This window comes from Anolis sagrei, chromosome 1, assembly GCF_037176765.1.
Source record: "Anolis sagrei isolate rAnoSag1 chromosome 1, rAnoSag1.mat, whole genome shotgun sequence".
NCBI lineage: Eukaryota > Metazoa > Chordata > Lepidosauria > Squamata > Dactyloidae > Anolis > Anolis sagrei.
Genome location: NC_090021.1, coordinates 95381357 through 95408321, shown reverse-complemented (window position 1 = coordinate 95408321; position 26965 = coordinate 95381357). Strand labels below are relative to the sequence as shown.

The 26965-nt window shown below is 36.1% G+C and overlaps 1 protein-coding gene across 5 annotated transcripts in view; it reads left to right on the top strand.

Moving 5' to 3' along the window:
- The window catches only part of CRYBG1 (crystallin beta-gamma domain containing 1), a 129869-nt gene that overhangs the window by 80228 nt on the left and 22676 nt on the right, over positions 1-26965 (top strand). For 4 of the 5 annotated variants that reach the window (XM_060753110.2, XM_060753112.2, XM_060753113.2 and 1 more), the window contains 9 exons: positions 9464-10877; positions 10984-11151; positions 11810-11860; positions 11952-12070; positions 16095-16257; positions 18020-18156; positions 22456-22582; positions 22893-22928; positions 26153-26307. In XM_060753110.2, coding sequence (XP_060609093.2) covers positions 9464-10877; positions 10984-11151; positions 11810-11860; positions 11952-12070; positions 16095-16257; positions 18020-18156; positions 22456-22582; positions 22893-22928; positions 26153-26307 — 2370 coding nt within the window. The remainder of the gene's footprint in view (positions 1-9463; positions 10878-10983; positions 11152-11809; positions 11861-11951; positions 12071-16094; positions 16258-18019; positions 18157-22455; positions 22583-22892; positions 22929-26152; positions 26308-26965) is intronic. The other variant, XM_060753111.2, reaches the window with a different exon arrangement.

Here is a 26965-nt window from a genome sequence, read left to right as displayed (position 1 = left end):
ATTATGATTTCCCAAGCACTTAGAAAAATACAATAACAGTAGTTTTTCAAGTCTGATTTATTTTGTAGAGAAAATTAACAGTGAATTTAAAAGTTTGTCAAAGGACCACGTTAAACCATTTGTGAGTGTCAGATTTTCTCATAGAAAGCAAACAAATCAAATACCTAGGTATCTGTCATTATACCAATTGGACATAAAATGGCATACCTTTTATGATACTTTCCCAGTAAAACAGGCTTGTTGCAGAAAATCTATTGGGATCAACAATTCACAAAAATGGGAAGTACAGACATTTACAAGATTAGTATGTGAGTTATACAAGAACTGTCTCCATAATTAAAAAATAGATAAAACACCAAGTTATGCAATGAAAACGCAAAACTGATTCTATCAGTTGCATATGTATAACAATGCAGAAACCATGAGTTGTGTATTACCAGTAGGAACAGTGAATTCTCACAGGTGATAGTCTATGTTGCTCAAGCAGCCTTTGCACAATCATCACTTGCCACGATTGCCTGATTAAAAAGACAAAATGGTTGCCTGAATGAAGCACATGGTTGCTGCCATTTGCTGTCATGGCAGTAACTTTAGAGATGACATTTCTCTCTTCATGTCACTGCACCCTGACAATTCTGAAGCTGCTTCAGATTCCTCGACTCTTTATTAGCCATGGCTTAATTAATTTTGAATGTCAGAAGCTGTGTAGATGGCCATAAGAATTAAATGGCAGTGTAGATGGCCATAAGCAGCTCAGTTCTGTGAACTGCATTATATGACAGTGTAGATGTGGCCTATGGACAGTTATCACATTTCACAACTACATGAGTGGGGCAAGCTGGATGAAGCACATAATCAACATAGTTACAATTTTTATCATTGCACTGACTGCAGATATGACCCTTCTTTTCTTAATATCAGTGGTAGCAATCCTATAATTCTTAAGGCTCCCTCTTTATTTATTTATTTATTTATTTCCCGCTTTTCTCCCTGGTCAGAACTCAAAGCAGCGAAATACATATAAAAAGTAGAAACATAACATGCAGTAAAAATAAACTGCACCATCATAAACATTGTCACATCTAATAAAAATAATAAAACATCAATGCAATTAGCATCCAAACAAAGAAAACAGTTAAATATTCAATAGATTAAAAATCCCATATAGAATGTCCATATCAGCTCAATATATTTCTAGAACAATTTGTTGCAGAAGTTGAGATGTTCACAGTATGTTAGGCGCTTTGTATAGGTCTTTAGGGCCAGTAGCCCCCATCATATTTGGGGGGACGGGGGACGGACACTGTAGATCACTATTTGCACTTACATTAGAAAATATCAGTGGGAAGTATCAGATCACAGTTGTCTGCAAAACCTTTTGTTTCATTATGTAAAATATACATCTGTGGTTTCTTTTTCATTTATTCTTTCTTTCCTTAGCGTACAACTTATAAGTACGCTAATTATTTCTAAAACCATGTCATGCTGAAGATGACATTTCTTAATTAAAACAAGTATATACATGGTAAGGAATGAGCAAGCTTTAATAGCTGTTTATGGATCACTTTGACTTCACCAACTTACCTGAATAGTTTTTCTGTTATCTTTTTGTTTCCAATAGAAATATAAATTATCTTTAAAGTTGTAACAATTATCTTTAAAGTTTTTACAATTCAAACATGTTTTTAAACATTAAATTAAGAAGTGCTTCATCATTTGAAGTATCACATTCATTCATATCTCACTATGGTTAGTGGCTACCTTAAGCATGGATAGGTGGAAGTCTACTTCAAAGGTTTTATGATTTTTTTTCAGGGCTGTCAGGCTGGATTTGACTCTAGGAAAATAGTTGTTTTTTTCTAAACACAGTGTATAAGGTTTCTATTGAACTGCGTTGTGTGACCTATAGATACTTAGCTTCTTTTGATTCTAAGCTTTCTAAAATCTCTTCAACTTTCTTTATGACTTCATTTCAGTGTAGCTTTGTGAGCTAACCAAAAATACATCACTTTATGGAGGAAGGAAGAATTGCCTATGGATTTATTTGGCAAAGCATTTTATAAATGAGAGTGAGAATCACATTGTATTCCTGAGGAGATACAGATTAGTCATCAGAAGATATCCTTCCCCCATGTGTTTTGATAAGGCCATGAAGTGTTATAGAAAAATATAAATGGTTTGTAATATCTGTGTGTGATTCAAGGAAATTAAAATCACTTCTGTTATTTTGATTTTGCATTGCATTGTTAACTTTATTTCCTAAAACTTGGAAAGTGATACATAAGTTTATTGATTAGTTATTTGATGTGCCTTGAATTACTGATAGCCTCATCCTCTGTTGACACCCACAGCAGATTTCTTAATGAGTGTTATTAGAATAGTAAGGTTAGTTGTGGCTTCAGTTACAAAAATACTGGATTCAATCCTAATTTCTTCTTATGTGAACAAAGGACTTCTTCCATTCATGAAAGATACTGGTGGATCCTGGTCATGACAGCAGGGAATTTCCAGCATTTATTTTTCTGTACATCCCACTATTCTGGAAGGCACCTAGTTCTCTAGACAACATTTTTGGAGAATGAAATGGATTACAAAGAATAGGGGGTAATTGTCCTAGGCTTCCTCTCTCAAGGAAATTCCCTGAGTGAAACTCTATTCAGGTAAAGCTCCTGCTAGTGAAACAAAGATTTGAACTAAACCCATTCATCCTTATTTATCATATACTGGTAGCAAAAATCCTGTGCACTCAGCCTGAGAGTAAGCCTCACTGAATATAATGGGGTTGAGTTCTCAGTAAATACGCATAGGATTGTGCAGCACAATTGCAAGTCTTTATATTTGGGTCTGAGTCCCATTAATACAGTAGTTCTGTGAAAACATTATCAAGATAGGTTCTAAAATAGCTGCTCTGTTTTGAATTGAATCTCCTTGAAATAATTGGGATGTACTTCCATGTAACATGCATAGCAGGATAATGTTGTTGTTATCCATGATATTTTAATTTATAAAGTATAAATATCTCCGCTTGTATTTATGTTGTTTTACCAGTCTGGACACATCTGTTAGCATAGTTTCCAGAAGAGATTATGAATTATAATTGTAGTCATTTTATGTTGTATTGTATTATAGGAGTCATAAATTATTCAGCAACTGTTTTTCCCCTTGCTGCATTTTAGAGACAAGTGAACTCATTTTAAAAATCTGTCAAGTGTTATTTTTTGGAGAGAAAAAACCAAACCTTTCTCATAGACAGTGTAACTTGCCTTTTCATTTTAAAAGTTTGATATTACTCTAGTTTAAGAAATGTAGTCTTGAATGGGATTTCAGTCAGTTTACTTAAAGTTGTGCAACAATATTTCTGAAAGGAGAAATCTCTGGTCTTTATCCACAAAGTTAATTTTGTATACTCTTCATACTTAATTCAATGCAAAAAAGCAAAGTGCATGTTGAGTGCTCCTTATCCAGAATCCCAAAATACCCCAAACTGCCCACATGGGTGTCTGAGGTAGTGACACCTTTGGATTCTGATAATTTAGTGGACGGAAACTATGTTTCATGCACAATGTTGTATAAAATTACATTCAAACTATGTGTCTAAGATGTATAAGATAACTGAATTTCATGTTTAGACTTGTGTCCTATCTCTGAGATAACTCAAGATATCTAGACTATTGTTTTGTTTCCTAAAATTAGAGTGAAGTTTCTGTTTTTCAAATTCCATTTAATTGTCAAATACGGGTCAACACCACTTTCTGCTATGCTGTCTAAAACAATAGGCAGTGCAGTTATGCTAATGGTAGTGGGAAAATTTAGTATTTGTTCTCATATTTTATGTTTAAACATCCTTTGCATCCATCTTCATTGATTTGTTATGTTAGCTACTACAGAGAGATGGAGTTGAGGGGATTTAAGTTGTTTTTTTTAAATATGTACAGTGTTCTCTCAGATTTTGCAAGGTTTTGTCTTGCTTGACACTGTATTTAAACAACAAACCCCCTTTTGACCAGAAATTACCAGGGATGGATGACATGGGGAGTGATATCTCAATTAATTTGCTTTCAGCTTCAAAAAGAATATGCTATCTTTTCAAGACTGTGAGCTAAATGACCATGTTTTCTTTATTCTTTTATTTATTTATGTTAAAACATTTCCTGCTCAAAATCATAATCTGTTCTGTATCTCTTTGATATTTCTAAGCCTTGACACAGTTCAGATATGAATAAGCGATAAAATAAAAGCATGGCTCTTAGATATGTGCTGGAAAATTCTTGAAGTCACTGCTCTCTCACACAAATGAGAGGGACAAAAAAAGCAATAAGCTAAACAGAATACAGTCCTCAAGGTCTTCAGTCATTGACTGATCGTGTGATGTCAAATAATTCTGATCAGAAAAATTAGGTCTTCCCATTCTATTGGCTCAGCTACTATTCTCTTACTAATGCTTTACCTGTTGAGTAGGTAAATACACTGCAGGAATCTAGATCACACCGTTATATAATCAACTGCTACCATAACAACTCAGAGGAAACCAACTTTTAATTAAATATATATTAGTGGAATGTCTCTATATCATGTATTTCTTCAAACAGGAAATATGGTGATAATGATTCCACTTTTGTTCTAATCAGACTCAAGGTGGCATGATTTTTTTTAAAACCCCAGATAAATCAGATAAAAAAACTAACTTCATAACAATAATTTAAAATGTAATTACATAATCATTAGAATTAGAAATAAAACAGCGAACATAAATACTGTAGCATCTGTGACAGGCCTTTCTCCCCTGAATAGCCAACCATCTAAGCCTGGCCAAAACAAAAACAAAAAGTTCACCTGCATATGGAGTAATCTATTTACCCAAGTGTGAATGAATGAGTAAGTACATGCATACATTGCGATGTGAGACCAGTGTGTGTAAAGCAGAAATTATGTCCTCAATTTGTTTCTCTCAATTTCTTATTTGTTTGGTGGATGTGCTCTTTTTCATAACATGCTAATCCTCTTATGTGTAATTTTCACTAAATTCAGAGGGGGGGTTGCTCTTGCCCTACAACAACGCCTTAGTCATCTTATGGCATACATTCGCAGATGACAAGGGGGTGGAGGAGTGCTGAACTAAAATAAAATTCTTATGCTTTTTGTCAAGTTCATGCTATAGTACAGAATTTACATCATGTCTTCCATAAATATGAAAGCATTCCAAGTTTTCTTATTTTCTCTACTCCTAGCTCGTCTTTTTGTTTCTTTGATAGTCTGTATCCATCCTTGGATCTCTTTCTCCAAAACAGTGTTTCCCAAACTTTCCTCCTCCAGGTGTTTTGGACTTTAGCTCTCAGAAATTCCTGCCAGCTTACCAGCGGTTAGGAATTGTGAGTACTGAAATCTAAAACATCCGGAGGAGCACTGTTTAAGAAACTGCTCCAAAGGATCACTTCAATATATAGTAGACCAGACTAAAGGTCCAAGAAGGACCCAGTTTCCCTCAATGTCTACTAACATGCTTCCTGGAAAAGGGCATTAAAGCAACTACTCTAAAAACTCCAAACTTCCCTAATCCTATTTGAAGCTCAGAGCTTGGTCTTTACAGGCTTGCTGTGGCCTCTTATTTCCCATGATTGGAGAGTCCCCCTTTGGGGGTTGAGAAGGATGGGATAGAAATGCGAGAAATAAATAAATGATACTTATATATGCCCTTACATTTGTCATAGTGATCTGATTTATGGATCTCAACAAAAGGATCCTTGTTTAGAATAAAATGATCCTTTCTTCTGTTTCACTTTTAAATGCATATTTAATGACTCCTGGTTTTCATACAGTCCAGTTTATTCCATGTCATTTTTCTAAAAGCCATTTTTATTTTACTTCTTACTTCTGAGGAAATATATCTGTCTGTTCAGAATCCAGTTGTATTGCTTTCAATGGAACTTACCTCCAGTGAAATTTGTATATATTTGCCTGGAGTAGGCCACACGGGCTAAGAGGCCTACTCCAGGCAAATTTATTAGGCCACATGGACTAAGAAAGGACAAAGAATGTAACTGGGGGATGAGAGAAGACAGGATTTGGCTACTAAGGCAAAGGATCACTATATAGGAGATGGATAAAAAAGAGCAAGATACTTCAAAGAAGCAATTGCCACCAGAACTAATTCACATTGTTTTAAAATACAAATTAATTAAAATGTTGGTGATGACAGGAACAGTTAATGATGATTTCATCTGTGCCTTTGCATCATGTGCCTCAATAATTTAAATCCAGGAATACAAGAATGGACAACATCATACTTACCCTGTGTCAGTTCACACACAGCATGGGTTTCTTCATCCACAGACACCCTGGAGGCTCTTGGTTTCATTATAATCTAAATAATGTGGCGAGAGGAGAAGTAGGGGCATTCAGAGCCAACAAGAGGGAGGGAAGAATGGTACAAAGAAATGTTAAAGGAATGTGTGTGTTCTGACATTTTCTATTTAATGTCCAAAAAGTGAGAGAAACAGCCAAGTTTAATAGAGGAGGGGGCAGAGTTAAGACGAAAACTCCATAAAATAGTCAGTGGCTCCACTGACACAAGTTTCATTGTTATTCCAGTCCAGTTCATTGGCTGGCTTGAAATTGTAACTCTGAGTAGTTTGGGACTCAGATTGGTGGTCCCATCTAGAATATTTAGTGCTCTATGCAAAATGTAGTTTTAAAATGCAGTTTATTGACTGGATATGGATTCTGTTCACTTTTTTTTTGATATCTTAAATAGTTTTGAAATGACACAAATTCTCCTAGTCAGTGAAGTGGATGCACATTGAGAATGATATAGAAGTTTCTAAAGAGCTAGTATTTTATATGGGGTTTTAGAAGCATGCAGATTTTGAACCTGTTGTACTTCAGACATCTAGGGAACAGCTTCTCTTTTCTGAGGGATATAATATCTGACAAAAGAAAAACATGGTTGCAATCTATTCAATATGATTGCAAGATGAAAAAGATATTTGTAATTGTTTCTATAAAAAGTCACATCCACTGAGAGTTTACAGTGATTATTTTGACATTTTTAAAAAGTAGAGTGAACTAAGGTAGTAGTAAATCAGTAAAAATATAGGACCTAAAATTAAAGTGAAAGGTAAAACAAATGCGTTGTTAAGAATTCCATGCATGTTCACAGAATATTTCTCAGCTACAAAATACAATGTTCCTTTTGAACTGTTTCTGTTGCTATTCTAAAAGAAGTTGTTCCCTATTCTAATCATATATTTGTATATTTTGTTTTATTGTGGATTTTTTGTTTGCTTGAGTTAAGTAAAATTTACTGCAAAGACATAAGCAATCTTTATGCAGTGATTTATGTACATTACTGTATGAGGGATATTCATTAATAAAAGGAACTTATCATTGGAAGGGATATTGAAGATCCTGTTCAGTCCCCCATCCAGCTAAGTTCAGGTTCTGTAACACAGGTTTCAACATTCCTAATGGCTGGCTTCCATCAAAGGAGAACTCTCCCCTTCCGATGCAAACTCCTCCACTGTTTAAATGGTCTTGCTCTTGGAATGTTTTTTCAGCTGTTCAGCTTAAATTTTTATTGGGCAAAATGATAACTTGAAATGATATGTCACTCTGGGTGCACCGAAATTTGCTGCCAGAGACTTCAGGGTGGGAAAATAGCCCCTGTACAGTAGCCCACCCCTGCTGTAGAGCAGGACAGGTTTTTTTTTTCTGGCTCATCTTTGCCTAATGACATTTTATGCCCTCCTTTCATCTTCTCATTTGCCACCTAAAGAGAGGTCAACCCTCCTGTTTAAGGCGCTCCATTGGCTGCCGTTCATCTTCCGTTCCCAATTCAAGGTGCAGGTGCTCACCTACAAAGCCCTAAACGATTTGGGACCCGCCTACCTGCGTGACCGCATCTCCATATATGAACCCACACGATCCCTTCGATCATCTGGAGAGGCCCTTCTCATGATCCCACCTGCATCGCAAGCGCATTTGGTGGGGACGAGGGACAGGGCCTTCTCTGTGGTGCCCCCCCCCCAAACTCTGGAACTCTCTCCCCAAGGACATCAGACAAGTCCTAACGTTGGCAATCTTTAGGAAGAGCCTGAAGACCTGGCTGTTCCAGTGTGCCTTTCCAGAATAGGAACTCCTAGCATCATGTCCCAAATGCATTTTTTTAGATATTTAGGATTGTCTGCACATTGCACCTACCTCCAAAAACCTCTACATTTCACCTGTCAAGTCCAGCACTTTTTAAATTTTGTCCATTACATTTGGCCCAGCCTTAGGTTTTAAATGCGTCATAGTGTCATGTTTTTAGTGTTTTATTGTTTTGCTTGATGTTTTATTATTTGCTTTATGAGTTTTACTGTTGTATTTGTTATGCTGTTGTTTGTTATGGCCTTGGCCTTTGTAAGCCACATCGAGTCCTTCGGGAGATGTTAGCGGGGTATAAATAAAGTTAATAAATAGTAAATAATAACTCTGTAAAAATTAAATTTAAATCATTTTCCATAAGACTTTTTCCTGCTTCTCTGCATTTGGGTTGTTTTCTTCTGCCTGCATTCTGATTAATGACACAAAAGGTCAAATATGGCCTCTCACAGAAAAGAGTGGAAGTATTACCCTATGTATTTATAAATCTAGTCAAAATATCAACCCAAAAAACTTGGGCCAACTTATCAATGGGTCAGTTTGAATACTGTACCTTAACTCTTACAAAAAAAAACCCTTTATCACCTTAACTCTTGGAAGCACCAATACCTTTACTCTCTCCACCACAGCTTCTGGATTTTTAAAATGGGGAAATAGGGGCAGCTGGCTCACAGAGTTGAGATTGTTTCCCCTCTTCACTGAATTACCCTTGACTTGGGTTGCTGTGAGTTTTTCGGGCTGTATGGCCATGTTCTAGTAGCATTTTGTCCTGACATTTTGCCTGCATCTGTAGCTGGCATCTTCAGAGGACCGTTGATAATGCCAGTCACAGATGCAGGTGAAATGTCAAGAGAGTATGCTATTGGACCATGACTATACAACCCGAAAAGCTCACAGCAACCCAGTGATTCTGGCCATGAAAGCCTTCAACCCTTGACTTATTCATGGTTTAAAATCCATTATTTTTGCACCCAAATCTGGCCATGACTTACACATAAAATAAAGATGAGTATATGCGGTATTTCCCATAATTTGAATGCTATTCTTCTTTGAGTGCAGCATAAGATTGCATTTAAATCCCAAGAAGAGTGGTCTCCAATCCTACTTACTGAGTTGTATGTTTCACAGAGGCCAATAAGATATGGCCCATAAGGCTGAATAATTTGAAGTAGATCCACTGTATTCAATTGGTAGAGTTAATTAGAAGTATTTCACCATAATTTGATTACCTATATAGATTTGTTTTTTTTTAACACATTAAAATGAAATATTATTGGCATAGAGTGCAATGTAATTCTTTTTTTTTATTATTTTAACTTTCCAGGCCAGCTAAACCAAAAAGGATTGAGTTAAACCTTAAAACATCAAAAAGCCTGGAAGATTTAGGAAGTGACCATGACTCAGTGGACAAAGCAGTCAAAATTAACTTCAATATTGCCAATAAAATATCCATGTTCGAAAACAAACAGTCAAATCACACGCAATCTACTGAAGGCTCAAAAAAAGGTTCAGTATCAAATACATTTGTTGGTAGAGCAAAACTGAAGTTTGGGAAACAGCACACTGAAAATGAACAGCTTAACAGAGCAATAAACAAGGCAAACAGCCGCCAGAAAACATTGCAAAATGGCACAAAGATTAAAGAAATCGCTTCAGATATAAAAATCAAGTCAGAAGGAAGGACCCAGTCCAACATTATAACAAATGAGGAAGTTGGAAAAGCTGCTGAATGTCAGGTTAATCAAACTGGTAACATAGATATTCTTACAGCTAAAAATTTGGATGTAGAATTAATGAAGGAGAATCTGCAACCCAAAAGTGAAAACAAATCTATAGAACAGCGTAAAGAGATTGCAAACTTCCAAAATAATAACGTTAATGTGAAGGTTGGATCCATGTCTCCTGAAGGTGAAGAGGAACATTATTTGAAAACAGACTTAAGTTCCACAAATAAAGATGAAAAGAGTTTCTTGCAATCTGACCTCACAGCTAGAAAGTCAGAATTTGAGCAAACTCTGATTCCTGAAGACAAAACCGAAGATAATAATATGACAAATACTGTTTTAGAAAATATACAAATGTTTGAGCAAAATATCAGTGGACAGCAAAGTCCAAGAGGCAGTTGTAGTGTTCTCAAATCTGGTAATGAAGAACCCATTTGTGAGTCCCCATCCGATATGGCAAAATTTACTGAAACACTTAAAAATCTAGATAGCGCTATTTGTATACCCCAGAAAAAGAAAAAGGCAAAGGTTCCAAAATCTCCAGCACCTCACTTTGCTATGCCTCCAATTCACGAAGACAATTTAGAGAAAATATTTGATCCAAATGTATTCACTGTTGGTTTGGGAATGAAGAGAGATAAGCCACAGGATCTAGCCCCATCCCTACAGCTGAAGCTGCAAAGTTTAGAAACTGAGGTGAGGGTCAGACCCAAACGTGCCTCTGCTGAAAACAGCATCATTCTCCAGTGTCTAAAATCGAACAGAGCTGATCCTGTCCTTTTCCCAGAAACAAATGGAAAAGAGAGTAAGGATAGTACAGATGGAGAAGTTAAGCGATCTCGACTTGAGAACAGTGCCATCTTTTCAAGCCTATTGTCACCCAGTACAAAAGAAAAAGTGTTTGTGCCATCTGTGACCTCTATAAACACAATCACAACATCATTTGCATCTCAGAAGACTTCTGATTCCTTGGGAATACCTCCTGTAATGTTTGATACAGCTCAGAGGCCAGAGGTAATAGAACGGACATCAAATACCTCCCCAAATGTTAAAAACTGTGCATTCTCAGATATATTTTCCTAGTAAGCAGCCTCTGATTGTTTTTTATCACATTGTTCAGTCTTTTTCAGATTTTAAGGCTACAAACTATATAGACAAATACTTACAAACTGATGACGCAAAGAACCAGAGAATTTTACAAATGCCAAATTTTGGAAACCTTGACACCGGTTTTTCAAGCTGGATGAAACCTGGACAATATGAACCAAATAGTTTCCTAGATATAGAGGTTGGTTTGAAGCTGATTATATACTTTTACACATTGAACCTTCATGTTTTTGTTATATACACAATTTTGATGATAGAGCAAAAAAAAATTAAATAGATAGATGTAGAAATGGCCACTGTAGTTTCTAAAAGAAATACTTTCTTCACAGGGAAATTTAAAAAAAGGTTTCAAAACATTACTAATTATTTAAAAATGTCATCTCATGATTGAGATGACAATAGTATAATAAATATGTATGCACTTTAAGGTATAGTTCTGTAGTCACCTCTCCCTTGCAACTCATGTTATTTCTGGTTTATTTACAAACAGGAAAATATTTATGGTTGCACTGAAAGCAGGTTAAGAATTCATATCTGCAATAGTGCTGAAATAAAATGGTTAAATATCTCACATTATGCACTTAAAAGTATGGTGATGGATTAGTAAAATGGTCAAATATGCTGGACTGCATTGTCCCAAAGAGACATCCATTGTATAGTAATGCACAATCTTATGAAAATTTAAAAGAGTGATTTCTAAAATATTTTATATACATTCTATTTTAAATTAAAGTACACTGAAAATACAGATTTCACTTTCGTAAACCTAACTTATATGATGGAGTAAAATACATCTTATTTTTTGTTTGAATTCTTATGGTTTGCTTCCTTTGTTTTAGCAGGCATTTTCAGGAAACAGCCAAAATAAAATTAATCCTAGGCCTGGAAAGGTAAGTTATTATTTTTTTTGTTTATGACATTCTTTGTCCATGCTATGTTTTCTTGTTAGATTAAAACAGCTTGTGATTTTTTTAAATACAGATTGTGATTGTGAACAAGCCAGGTCCTTCAGAAAGTACCATTGAGGTGTTTAATGATGTTTTGGATTGCACGTCTTGGGTATTCTCACCTGTGATTTTTGTTAAAATCATTCGAGGATGGTAAGTATTTAAGATCTTTTTTTCCTCCTTAATGTTTCCCTAATTCTAAATCCAGTCACTTAATTCTGCTTAAACATGATTCATTTGTTTTATCAATGTATGTTTGGCCCTGTGCCTGTTTTATTGCCTATCTTGGTTGAACTAGTTTACTTTGAATTTCTTCTAGGGCATGTTTTGAACTGTCCAAGCAAGCATAATATTTGAGCTAATGCATGTAGAACCTTTATTGTTAACTATGTTCATATTTTCCCATTTAGATGTCAAAAGGCCCACCTGTAATCCTAAATGACATCCACTTTCTAATCCCCGTGTTTCCTAATTTCTGAGTACTGCTTTCCATCTTTGGTAAAAACCAGCAGGAAGACTATATTGATTTTACTGAATGCTGAATGCAGCAATTGGGTTCTTTTTACAGTTTATGTTGTTGGTTGTTGCTGTTCTGGGGAGCACAGGGCACTCTCTCTCTCTCTCTTTTTTTTTTGCAATAGTTTCACTGACTACTGGTCCTTTTGGGTACAGTTTATCTGAAAGGAGTATCTATGCCTATGTATTGTGATGTCTATGAGATCTTTTGGTGTCACAGAAATATTTGTGACTGGGCTATCTTGTTGGTTGCTCCCAATCTCTTAATTCCATTCTTAGGGAAGCTAAACTGGCTTTCTTCCTTGTGATTTATTATGAAGAGATGAAGACTTTAAAAAAAAATCAGCCAGCCTTTGAAATGTGATTCTATAAGGAAAAGACTTAATAGTGGTTGTACTGGTACTTCTTGTCTTTTAATTTGTGTATTTTAAATTGCTTTTAATTTTATTGAGTCTAATTGTACTTTAATTTCTCTTTTTACTAATATATGTGTACTACCCAGAGCCTCAGTTTTGGGGGAAAGGCAGGATATATAACAACAACAATAATAGCAATAGTTATTACAAATGGTGATGGTAGTGTTGCTGCTGCTGTGACAAACAGGGGCAGGCAACTATGGAAGGGAATGGGGCCACATTAATCCCCAAAAGACCTTGAAAGGCCACCCTGTTTTGCTCCTGTAAAACAAAACAAACTCAAAATGCCAAACTTTTTCCCCAGATGCCTCCAAAGGGACAGTATTTTTGGGTTTTCTGAGCCATTTTAGGCTTTCTGAGCCAATGTATGTTTTTAAAACATCAAGAAATGAGTAGAAGTCACTTACTGATTGCTTTCAGATTTCAAAAAAGGGCCTCCACTTCCACTAGAGAGTTTGGGAGGCATTTTGGAGCATTTGACTCCCTGGGAGCAGAATGGACTTGGGGTGCATGTGCCCGGTGAACTGCAGTTTCCTCATTGCTGTGAAAACTGTTCTGCATTATAGAATTCCTGTGGCTGCCAAAGGTGTGCAAAATGATTATAATAAAATCTAGATATCTTAAGACAAAAGAACTTGCTAACAAAGCAAAAAAGTGAAATGAGGCATGATTATAGATTTCACTTTGTGCTAGCTATTTGTTAAAGGGCAAAAACAAATTACAATAATAATAGTATACGTAATTTATACTATAATTTTAAAATTCTTTATTTGTGTACATGAGTTGTATGGAATCTGGTGCAGCAGCACACCAAGCTAGTAATACAGTGGACTGAAGGTACTACCAGATCCCTTCTGAGGATTCCCTCTGTGAATATAGAGCTACACATAGGTGCGCACAAGAGAACAAATTGTGCCCATACTCAGTATAGATCAAAAGTAATGTAAAGATGATCAGGCTCTTTTTTTTCTTTTTTTTTTGGTCTCCAGATAAATAAAACTCTCTGTCTTCCTCCCTCGTGCCTTTTTTCTTGTCAATTTCTCCCCCAGATTCCTCCTTGGCTTCATCTCTGCGCATCTGCTCTTGCTTTGATTTTCTCCTTTGCATAGTCTCCTACCTTTCTTCTGACACAGATTTGTGGCTCCGCTCTCTTGATCTACTTTCTGGATTTGACTGATGCTGTATACGTCTACCACCAGGTTTCTTACCTTATTTCATTTCTGACTTTATAGTGTGGAATTGGCTGTGAATTTCTGTTTCCTAGTTCCTTCTTGTGCTTCATCTTTTGAGGCTGGTGTTGCCCTTTCCCAAGTTCTAGTTATATCTTCTTCCCCTGTATTTAAAGGACTGTTTGGCCTTCAAGAAGATAATGCAGACAGTCCACTGTGAAGAATTTGCATGGTACTCTGCAGATGAAATTGCCTATTTTAACTTGGATGCCATAGTTGTTGATACAGTCTCAGGGATAAACAGTCACTGCTTGTCAAATAATAATGAGTTCTTTACAATTTGTACAATGTGAGAATGTGAACAGGATGCTTGGAGAAGTGAGAACCACCAAATGTCCACTAGATCCTTGGTTAGGTTTCCATTTGCTACATTGTAGGCTTCTCAAATGACATATATATTTCTCAGGATCTTGCAGGATTTGCTTCCTGCATGGTTAATTTTTTAAAACATGGGATCTAAGGTGACATTTATTCTTCTATCTGGTTAAAGGTTTTATATTTTGAGTGTTACCAAATCAGCAATTTTACAATGGTGAATTATTCCTTCATTTTATTCCATCATGTCTTTCCCCTAATAACCACAATCCCACATTATGAGGACACAACAAACAAACAAAACCTTTGAACCCACTGTCTGACAATCTAGAGGAGTGCTTCTCCCTCTATAATGCCTGCTTAAAAATTGAAGTTTGCTAGAGGGTCCTCCTTTTTGCCCCACCAGAGAAGCAGTAGACCTTTTTAAGGTATGACATCCCTGGTTTTGGAAAGCTTTGTAAATTCAGTTGGCACCAATATAGCACCAAGTACAAACATAGCTATTTGTTAAAACCTTTGGGGCCTGATTATTTTACTTTAAAATGTCCACGCTCATATTTTGATATTTTAAACTTATGTTTTAACTGGTTGAATGGTTTAATATATATATATTACTCTATTTACATTTTTCTTGTTTTATATTGACTTAATATATTTAAATCAATTTCACTTGGAAATGTAGGGCTGGAATGCTTCATTTTCTTTCCTATAAAGTGTCTTGTAAAACTTGATAAGAATTCCTTCTATTAAAAAACCAAAATTAGCCTTTATCTAGTTTGTGGTCAATATAGAAATAATAATAATTCCAGCCATGAAAGCCTTTGACAATACAATAATAACAATAATTGTATTTCTTACCCGTCTCTCCTCGTATCTCGAGGCAGGTTACGTTATCGCTAAAACCACATCTGAAACATTCTATAACATACACATATTAAAACATACATATATATATATATAAACAGAACAAAGATAAAACATAAGACACAAGTTTGAAATTTGTGATTAAAACTGGTTGGGTACACCTGCAGGAAGAGATAGGTTTTCAAATATGTTTAAAATTTTGACAGCTCATTCCGCTGTTGGAGCTCTTCTGGCAGGTCGTACCAGTGTCTTTCATAATAATAATTTTATATAAACTGTTGTGTACTATTTCTGAAAAGCTAGTAATGTACAGATAGTCCCCAAGTTATACAAACAAGGTAGATTCTGTAATTTTGTTCATGAGTTTAATTTGTATGTAAATTGGAACACATGCTTTTTAAAGTGTAACACCAGCCAAATATATATATCTTTTTAAACTTTGGATAGCATAGGCAAGGGTTAACAACCCCGTGGAGTTTGTTTTGTTGTCTGTGACCCTGTTCAGAAGATTTCACCTCACTTTCTGTCTCTGTGGTAATTGAATTTTGAAAAAAAATGGCTTGTTGTGGAAACAAAGATTGGAGAGAAAGCTTCAGTGGAGACACCTTTTCCCCATGATAACTCTTTCAGGAGCGAATTTCCCTTACGAGGGGTAGATTCTCATGTCCTATTTTCTCACCCCTGTTCTTAATTATGAGTCATTTGTAAGTTGGATGTTTGTAACTCAGGGACTGCCTGTATTGGTTTTTTTTTTTTTAAGAAAGCAACATGTATATAGGCTGTCAGGCATTTTTAAAATACCACTAGCTCTAACTTGCTGCCTGCTTCATTTTACAGTTGGATTTTGTATGAGAAGCCAAACTTCGAAGGGCCTTCTATTCCTCTGGAAGAAGGAGAACTGGAACTCACAAATCTTTGGGGAGAGGAGCCATATGATGATAAAGATGGACGCACAACCCATGAACCTGCAGTGATTGGTTCAATCAGGCATGTAATAAAGGCAAGTAAAGGCTTGGCTGTCTTGTTTCTTACTATAACTTGTACTTTGTACTAATTTATAGGACTTGCAGCACCCTAGTAACCTCAACTTGTTTGTTTAATGCTGCTGAATTATAAATGAATCTAGGGTGTCCCTAACAATATGGCATATTCTCTACACATGTTGTAATGTTTTAGATGTTCTTTTCTTTTTCAGGATGTTAGTGAAGTTTTAGTTAATCTCCTGTCATCACAAATAATTCATTTTTAATTATTTGATTTGGTCAGATACGTACTGCGTGATGCAATGTATATAAGAATCCTATCTTGTTTGAACAGCTTCTCAGTTATCAACTTTGGTATGCATATTATTCATCCAAATAGGTGACTATATGCATAAAATTGGACATTCACTGTGCAACCAAATTCATATTTGAACAAGAATGCTGTCTGTACTGTTTTGAATAATACATAAGTTCTTGTGTACATTTCAGCTCCCAGAAATCCCAGTCAACTTACCGGCTGTTAGGAATTGTGGGAGTTGAATTCTAAATCACCTGGAGGGCGATCTACACCCTAACAAAACTAGTTTACTTCATTGAAAAAATCAAGCCATTTTTCACACACAACATAGATTCCATAAGAGTTACAGATAAGATAGCTCATGAACATAGAATTCAATGAAACATAAATCCAAAAATGAGATGGATATAACAACTCATTAACCAGATGAAACCATACAACAGTGTTAATAGCTGTGCTCCACCCTTCCATCTCAACAAGGCCATTGTCCTGGCACATGTTTTTCAGTTAGCTAATGTTGAGCAAGTGTGGTCAGGGCAGAGAGAGAAAGATGAGATGGACTGGAACAATCTTAAGGCTCGCTCCAAAGCATAATAAATTCAAAGTCTACAAAATGCAATGTTCAATAAAGTGCAAAGTACGATCAAGTGAATAAATACAAAGTAATGTCTTGATCAGAATAAGAAAGTGGAACAAAACATGAAATATACATTAAATTGCTATTTTTAAAAAATCTACTAGCACAAAATTACATCTCCAGCTGAGCTATATGAGAGGCCCCTCTATCCACCTTTAGGTTAGGATTTGCAATCACATTTTATTTGTGTTTTCCATTTGTTTGGTTTTTCCCCCAGTGTTGTGGGAAAATTCTAGATTTGGGGATTACAAGAGCTGCGGTTGAGTGGCAGAGTGGTGTAGTGGTTTGTTTGTTGGACTATGACTCTAGAGACCAGGGTTTGAATCCCTGCTTGGCAATGGAAAACCACTGTATGATCTTGGGCAGGTCACATTCTCTCAGCCTCAGAAAAATGCAGTGGAAAAAAACCCCTTGAACATTTTTTTCTAAGAAAACCCTTAGGTTTGCCATAAGTCGAAAATGACTTGGAGACATGCAACAATTGCTTTAGTGAGGAATTACAGTCAGTGCCAGCATGAAGGCTCAGAAGCTGTTGCTATACTAGGATTGGCAAATTCAGTGAGCCGAGTACCAACTTGCTGTCCTCCAGGAACTGTTCAGACTAACAACAAAATCCCCAAATATGACAAAAAAATAAAAATTAGTGTTTTAATGTTAAACAATGCATAGTGGGTTATGGCCTATTGAACAAGTAAATAAATGGTTGTTGCTGGAGGCTTGGACAACATGACAATTTATTCCTTTTTTATAAGAAAAAGAGGAGAGGATCAGTACCTGGAAAAATGACTATACTTTCCCCACGTCTCCTTTACATATTTTAAATTTAATTTTATTATTTTGCCAGGATTATAGACTATGCCGAATTGACCTGTTTACAGAACCAGATGGTTTAGGTCTTGTGAATTCATATTTTGATGATACAGAAGAAACACGATTTGGTTCTCCCCAGAAGACTTCTTCAATCCGAGTGCACTGGGGCATGTAAGTTCATGGATATACATGAATGAATGAATAAATGAATATGTATGTATATATGTATCTGTAGACTTATGCATTGTATTACGCTTTCTTTTGTATCAGTCTTTTAATGAATGATGATAATTTAAGATATGATTTATTGATAAATGTTTTACATATGAAATATGAAAAAGGAACTTCACTATCAGAGGCTTTGGCAACCAGAGTTAACCTGTGCAGGCCTTCCCCAAGTTACAAACAAGATAGGTTCTGTAGATTTGTTCTTAACTTGAATTTGTATGTAAGACGGTACAGGTACATTTTAAAAGTTTAACATTAGCCATGTGTGTGTATATACTTTGGATAATATAGCTGTGGTGTTTGTTTTCCTGCTTGTGTCTTCAGTGGAGACACCTTTTCCCCATGATAATTCTTTCAGGAGTGAATTTCCCTTCCTAGGGGTAGATTTCTCTTACTTCCTGTTGTCCCACCCACATACTTCACTATTTTGGATGTTTGTAACTCAGGGACTGCCTGTACTCATCTTTTGTTCACATTTGGAAAGCAGAAGTAATTTAATTTTCCTTCTTCATGGCTATATGACTTTTGAGCCTGGCTTGTATCATAGAGTTTTCCGTTGATTAAAAAAAAGATTTCCAAAGTGCAACTTGACAGATCAGTTATTTTTATTCTGATCCAGAATGGGCTACTCCAGATTGACATTGGAGGCAGGGCTGTAGCCAGAAAAAAATTTCGGGGAGGGTTGACAATTTCGGCGGGGGGGGGGGATTTGAAAATTTCGGGGGAAGGGTTGAAAATTTCGGGGAGGGTTGACAATTTCGGGGGGGGTTGAAACCTGCCTCCTAGCTCACGCTGAAGCAAAGAGCACAGCAGGGGGCAGAGCAGCCTTCAATAGCGTGCATCTCCGTCCCTGTCAACCACCTCTACCAAGTCTGGCCTCCTTAATGAGAACATTCAACACACACACCCCCAACTTGGTTGCTTCACTACATCAGCTATTGCTGCAAGTAATGACAGTGTGAATAAATTGTCAATATTTGCTTGAGATAATAGTGCTTACAGTTCTGGAGGGACTCTTAATTTTTTGCATCTCATAGACTTAGCATGGGGATTTGGTTAACCAGTTAAAATTCATGAATAAACCAGGTTTTTAAAAAAAAATCTGAAACATTTCGGGGGGGGTTTGAACCCCTAAAACCACCCCCTCGCTACAGGCCTGATTGGAGGTAATTACACTTCCAACGAAATTGTTTTGCCTCTTCTACTCACTATCCAATCTGTGCTCCCATCTGAACTTACCACAGTGGTACCTGTTGGACACCAATATAGAGGGAGACTTTTCTTAGTGCCTGGAATGATGCTATTTAGCACACCAGGGAGACGGGGGATATGGAAGGGAGAGAGGAGTAGTTCCTCTTCCCCTTCCACCCTCCTATCTTCTCGATGCATTGGATAGCATATTTCCAGGTGCTAAGAAAAATAGGTGGTGGGGGGGGCACGGCAGTTGCTGTCCCCTTTTCCCATATTGCCTGAGGGAATTGCATCAAATCAATTGTGAAGCAGCACAGTTGATTAGACAGAGAAGCTCAGGTTTATCCAGAGACTTCAAGTTATGCAGGTCAGAGCCATACTACTGCCAGATCAATAAAATAAAAGATTTTATTGATCTGGCTCCTCTTCAATGTATCTGACTCCTCTTCAAATTAAATTGTGTGTCAAGTCATACCTTTACTGACCATGGAAATAAGGATGAAAAATGTTCTAAAGCTTTTAACTGTCAGTGACTGTCACCAAATAGGCGAGAGGTGGATATAAAGTGGCACATTTAGAAGGACCTGAAGGGAGCAATGATTGCTACACATTCTTGCTCTTGGGAGAAAGAACTATCAGAAAATATTTATTGATTGGCCCTAGTTAGTACACCAACAGATACAGGTGCTGTAGACTGTATTTCAGAAAAAGAAACTGGCTAAGCTGAATGACTCTTGCCTAACAATACTCTTGCCTTTGAAATTCATTAGGTCACCATAAGTAAAAACTCTACCGTATTTTAAGGCACGCACACACAGAGACACATACATGGAGTGATCTTGTAATACATGTATTACTTCAACATTCTTCCCCAAAATTGCTAAGATTGGAGTGCTTCGGATCTTTAAAAGAGCTTCAAGTACGTGTGAATTTCCCATGCTGGGGCTACTCCAGAATATTTTGCCTGGAGTAGACATAGCTTCTGTTTCTCTGTATTAAAACTGCCAGTCCTGAATCTTGAGAAGCATGCAGACTCTGATTCAGCCTTCTTTGCAGGTGCCCTGCATTGTTCTGTCATCTCCCAAATCAGCCTTTTTTTATTCTTTGATAAATCTAAAGCATAGTTACTTACATTGTGTTGTAATCAGTTGTAATCATTGATCAGAATGAAAACCTTTGTGTTATTCCATCATGAGCTGTTTAAAAATATTTGACTGGATGTTTGTTTGCACAAGAGGATTAGGTTCTGATCCTCCATTGCACCTTCTTCAAGATTTGAGAAATATTTGTTATTCATTATTAGTTCTTCTAAAAATGTTTGGCAGGGAGATGGTGAATAAGACCTCTGCTTATGCTGTCCAAATCTTTTACTGGACAAAATATGCTTTCCTAATGTATCATTGTATTTGCAATCTTAGTTTTTGTAGTTTGATCTTTCTTCAAAGCTCACTCATGAAAATGGGTCATGGTGAGGCTGGGTATTCTGAGAATGACAAGTATGTGAATAGTGCTGTGGACATGCTTTGACACGTACTTACATCCATATCTTAACAACAGCTAGGCAGATTAATTTGGCACTTAACATTAGAAAATATGAATAGAAATGTGACCACTCTTTGTCTTAAACATTTGCAGGCACTTAAAAGAGCTTTACACTAATCTTCATGATAATTCCACAAGTTAGACCAGTCTTATATTGTCTGCATAATTTTGACATTTGAGAAGGAAAAAGGCTAAAACTAAGGGATGACTGGCAGGTGTTAAGGTTAAATGTGTTTACTGCAACATTCATTTGATGTGAATAGCTTTTGTTAATTTAAGTAGCCATAGGATGAAAGATGACTGAGACTGCTGCTGTTTGTGATTATCACATTTGCCCAATTTTTATAATCTGTTATGGATGTAACATTTTTTATGAAAGCACATGAAAAACATTTCCATTATTGGATATCAGTATTTTTTTTTCTGGCAAGGTAGAATGACAGACCAGAATGATGAACTTTGGGAGTTCAATGTGCCATGTTAAGTTGCTTTATCTTAATGGAATCTACAAAATTGGGTCCATTAACCTCTGCAGCTAAATCTAATTTTAAAACTCTGACACTGAATCAAAGTGTCTTGTAAAAAATAGTGGTACACATCCTTCAACATGTCTAAAAGAGAAGTGTGTATTAATAGAGTAATAGTAGTAGTAATAGTAATAATAATAATTTTATTTCTTACCCGTCTCTTCCCATAATAGCCATTTATGCTCCATGTTCTTCCGAGTTTGGAACTCAAAACAGGTTACAACAAAGTTAAAAAATGCACAGTAAAAAATAAGCACAGACAGTTTTAAAACATTATTTATAAGATTTGCAGAAAATGATAGTGAACAGAAGAAGAAAAAGCTTGATGTGGGCTAGAGCCAAATGAACATTATTAAAAAGAAAAATGCCTTGGCATATTAATGCTGGATTGTTGCTGTTATGTTGCATGCACAGTGATCAAGAGAGGAACTAACAAACTTCTGCTTGTGCCACAAGGCTCTTAATACCTCACTACACAAGCCACAAATTGCTAATGCTATAGTCCATTATTCAGATGATATGATACAATGACACCTTAGCCTTATGTATATATACACATATTTATTTGCAAGCATGTTCCATTAAATTCCATAGAAATTCCTCCTAGATAGTTATGTAGGATTTTTTTAAACTTAGTTATGATGCTTTGGCAAAATAAGAATGTCTTTAATGGGGCTTCCTTGGATTCCTTTCAACGTCAATTGAGCAGAGTTTCACTGAGTAAGCTTTGTGCTTGTTCTCCACTCCCTTATATTCCCATTTTTCCCTGGTGTGTTCAGGAGAATTTTCAAATCTTCCAGAGCACATTTCAGAAGTGAATGGCAGAGTGAGTGAATGTGTTCTGTAAATGGTATCCGTTCAGTCATAGAAAAACTTTCCTGAGTTTCAACCTTTGGCATTCCTCACTGGGTCTTTCTTTAGACATTTTTTGAATTTTAAAGAATTCCATTTTCAGATTTCTTTCTTTGTTTCCTATTTATAGATGGCTACTATATGAAGAACCTGGTTTTCTGGGAATTCCTTTAATGTTGGAACCTGGAGAATATCCTAATCTATCGTTTTGGGAAAGGAAAGATGCATATATTAGGTCATTGAGGCCCTTGAAAATGGTGAGATAATGATATATGAGATATACATTTTCAAAACTGATCATGGACCACAATTTCAGTGTGAACTGTAAAGTCATTTAGAATTCAAATAGCTAGAGACAGTTAAAAAAAATCGTATTTTTTCCATAAAATTGTTGGATTCAAAGAATTTCTTCTGTTGGAGGAAGCCAATGCAATAAATATATTTTAGAATATGCCTTAGCTTCCATTTTGAGATCTTATTAATAGTCATTTCAATATTTTGTGATGGTCTAGTCTTACTGAATGAAAAATGAAATAATTTTCCAGCAATTTTTTTCTATTTTTGTAGGGTGGACGTAAAGTTGAGTATCCTGCAAGCCCAAAGGTAAAATATTTCAATATCTATTTTGCCTATTTAAATATGTAATTACTAGATCTATTTGTAATAATGTTTTTGTGAACTTAGCCGCCTATCATATGAACAATTATTAATGTGCCGCCAGTTCTTATTGCTGACAACAAATCTTAAGTCACTTACCCATAATATTTATATTGTTCCAAATAGGTCTCCATCGAGTGCTTCAAACTGCAGTTGTGTTTATTGAAACATTTGTTTGGGAGGGATAGCCAATACCCAAGAAGACAGGAGTAGAATTCAAAACAATCTTAACAGTTTAAAGAGATTGGCCAAAACTAACAAAATGAAGTTCAACAGTAACAAATGCAAGATGCTCCACTTAGGCAGAAAAATGAAATGCAAAGATACAGAATGGGAGACATAGCCTGACTCGAGAGCAGTACGTGTGAAAAAGATCTTGAAGTCCTTATGGACAACGGCAAAAAAGCCAATGGGATTTTGACCTACATCAATAGGAGTATAATGTCCTTCTTGCCAGCCGAGAGAGAAAGAGAGGCGGCATCCTCCTCCTCCTCACACCTAGAGCCAGCCTGCTCTTCATCCTGGAGGTTCTGCCTGCTTGCCTTGCTTCCTTTTCTTCCACTACATTGTTGCTTGGGCAGTTTAAAAAGCCCGACAGGAGAGGGAGGGGAGAAAGGAAGGAAGGATTGAGAGAGAGAGGGAGAGAGAGAGAGAGAGAGAGAGCACTCTCCTCCAGATCCACCCCCTCCCCTCCCTTTCCTTCACTTTCCCTCATGGCTGCCTGGGAACTCGCATGGGAGGGATTCTGTGTGTCTCTGTAAGTGTGTATGTGTATATATACACACACACATCTCTGCACACTTCAGCTCCCAGAAAGTTCACCCATATTGAGTTATGGGAAGGAATTCTCAGAAATGAAGTCTAGTACTCAAAGAAAGGACAAAAACAAGAAACGCTGTCCAGGAAGGCACAATCAAAGAACTCCCGACAGAAGGCCATCCATTTTATTTTACAACAACCCTGGGCTACAATATCTACAATAATAATATCGATATATCTCTCATAATATCTATCAGCCTTTAATAATAATATCTATGTCTGTAATAATAATATCTATAGGTCTATTATAATAATATCTATATGTCTATAACAATATCTTCATGTCTATAATAATATCTGCATGTCTGTAATAATAATATCTAGATGCCTATAATAATATCTGTAGGTCTATAATAATATCTGTCTGACAATAATATCTATATATCTATAATAATAATACCTATATGCCTATAATAATAAAATATCTGTACCTCTGTAATAATAATAGCAATATCATATCAATAATAATAATAATAATAATAATAATAATATCTATACACCTATAAGAATATCTATGTCAATACTAATAAAAATGTCTATACCTCTGTGTAAAAAAAATAGTGTCAGGAGTGACTTGAGAAACTGCAAGTCCCTTCTGGTGTGAGAGAATTGCCCGTCTGCAAGGAGACATTGCCTGGATGTTTTGATGTTTTCCCATCCTTGTGGGAGGCTTCTCTCATGTCCCTGCTTGGGGAGCTGGAACTGACAGAGAGAGCTCATCTGCGCTCTCCTCAGAATTCAAACCTGCGACCTGTCGGTCTTCAGTCCTGCTGGCACAAGGGTTTAACCCATTGCACCACCAGGGGCTCCACCTCTGTAATAATAACAGCTATATCATATCTATAATCATAGTAATAACAACTAGATGCCTATAATATCTATAGTAGGTAATAATAATATCCATACATCTGTAATAATAATATCTATATGCCATTAATAATAATATCTGTGTCTATAATAATAATAATAATAATAATAATAATAATGATATCTACATGCCTATAATAACATCTATACATCTATAATAATAATAATCTATATAAATAATAGTAATACCTATATAATATCTTTGAACTGGGTTATATGGCAGTGTGGACTCGGGTAACCCAGGGCCCTTCCACACATCCATATAACCCTTTGTCCTCGAGGAGACTGAAATGGGCCTATATTAGGTTGACACTTTGCCACTTCAGTTGTGTATTGATAGTATAGAAACCAGCTCTTCCTCTTTTCTTTCTTTCCCATTTCTCCACAATGGGCCACAGCAATGCGTGGCCGGATACAGCTAGTGTTCTATAAATACAAAGGAAATGTTGAAATTAATATATTGAATACATACTATAACATACCAGACCCATATACATCCTGATACCATGTGATCTCTTACCAAAAGATTGCTTAATACAATTTTACCAAGTAATATTTCTCTGCTCATTGAGGGAAGAATTTCAGTACTCAAGTGAGAAGTGTGTATTGAGGATGTTTTGCTATTCAGAATTCTATTTTCTACAGAGAAAGAGTGTTGTGCTGTAAATTTTGAAGAATTTCGCTATGAATGAGAAATTATGTGATCATATGGCATTTCTGAAGGAAGATGTTATAACTTTCAAATGCAAAAAGACAATCCCTCTATAGTATAATTATTTAAATATATTTCAGGTCCATAGTTCTTTTCATGTTCCGTTTGAGAAAATAGTTATTTATTGCCTGGTTTCAAGTAATGCCTTTTATAATTTTTGAAGGTATTTTACCCAAGATACATTATTATATATGTCTTTTCTCACTACTAATCAAATGCATTTGGAAGCCCTCCCCATTATTTGTTTAAGGGTTAAGTCAAGATACTTGGTGGAAAATATGTTATTTTAAAACATTGAATTCAGTTCTCAGCTTTTAGAAGATCTTTTTATCAGGGATCTCAAGACTTTTTATCTTTTTTTTAATGGTAGTATCAAGCACTTCTCAGGGAGATATAAAAATTTGAGTTAGAAAAGTTTGATCTTATTCTTTTAGCTTTGGCTTACAATCATGTTCTTATCAGTTGGAAGCAAGTATTGTGGGATAGCCTTGGATTTATTAATATATTTACTTGTATTTAATTTATTTATTTTAGTTTGTTTAGTACTATTGCAAATTGTTTTCATTATATTTTGACATCACAGGATCCAATATTTATACTTTTGCCAAAGTGGTGGAGTTTTATCTTCAGTGCTCCGCAGTGTTCTCAATTGTCCAAAAATCTGCCAAAACGACTTTCATACTCTTTCTTAAAGGCTTATCTTACAAGTTTGCCATAGGAACCTATTGGGTAAAGTGTAGTACTTAATTTTTATACTCCTTTTTTTCTAAAGATAATAATTTATGAGAAGCCATTCTTTGAAGGGAAACACATAGAACATGACTCAAAATTAATTGCTCTGACTGAAGAAGGAAAACAGAAGGATGAATCAGCAGTGTTGGGGAAAGGACTAACATCAATAGGATCCATAAAAGTGAAAGAAGGAGTGTAAGTATAAGGCATTCAAAATTGTCATTTCATCTGGTAGCTATGCATGTGGTTTGTGATTTTGAAAACCAACCAAGTTGTCCATCTTCATCATGATGAATAATGATTTGCTGAAAGCCATTGCAATAAGTGCACACAATTCAAACAAAAGGGGGAAAAATCTTTCCATCACATTCCAGGGAATACAGTGGATATGGTGTAAAGTGCTCCCATTGAAACTTTGGGATCACAATTAATCATGGCTAAAATCAGATTGTTGTTGACCTGCATGAGGATCAGCCCCACAGCAGCCAAATTCATGGGGCAAGCCTTGCCCCGCATTACCTAAAGCCAGGGAAAGTTTGAATTCTGTCCTAGAATTTTTGCTTCCCCCCACCCAAAAGTAGGGCCCAATTGGGCTAGTTCCCAAAGAGTACCAGGTGCAACTGTCTCCACTACCATCCCACATTTCCCAGGCTCAGGTGGGCTAGAGAGACCAGATAACAGTCTCCTCCTGCCAACTGTATCGCAGTGGTCACTGCCCATGACACATGTATTTACCTGCTCGCTGTCACTTGCTGTGACATCAACTGGGTGTGACAGGGAACGCTGGGAAGGAGAGGGAGTAGATATTATGGAAATTATGGAAATTACATAGCTGTCTGCTGTTTATGCTGTG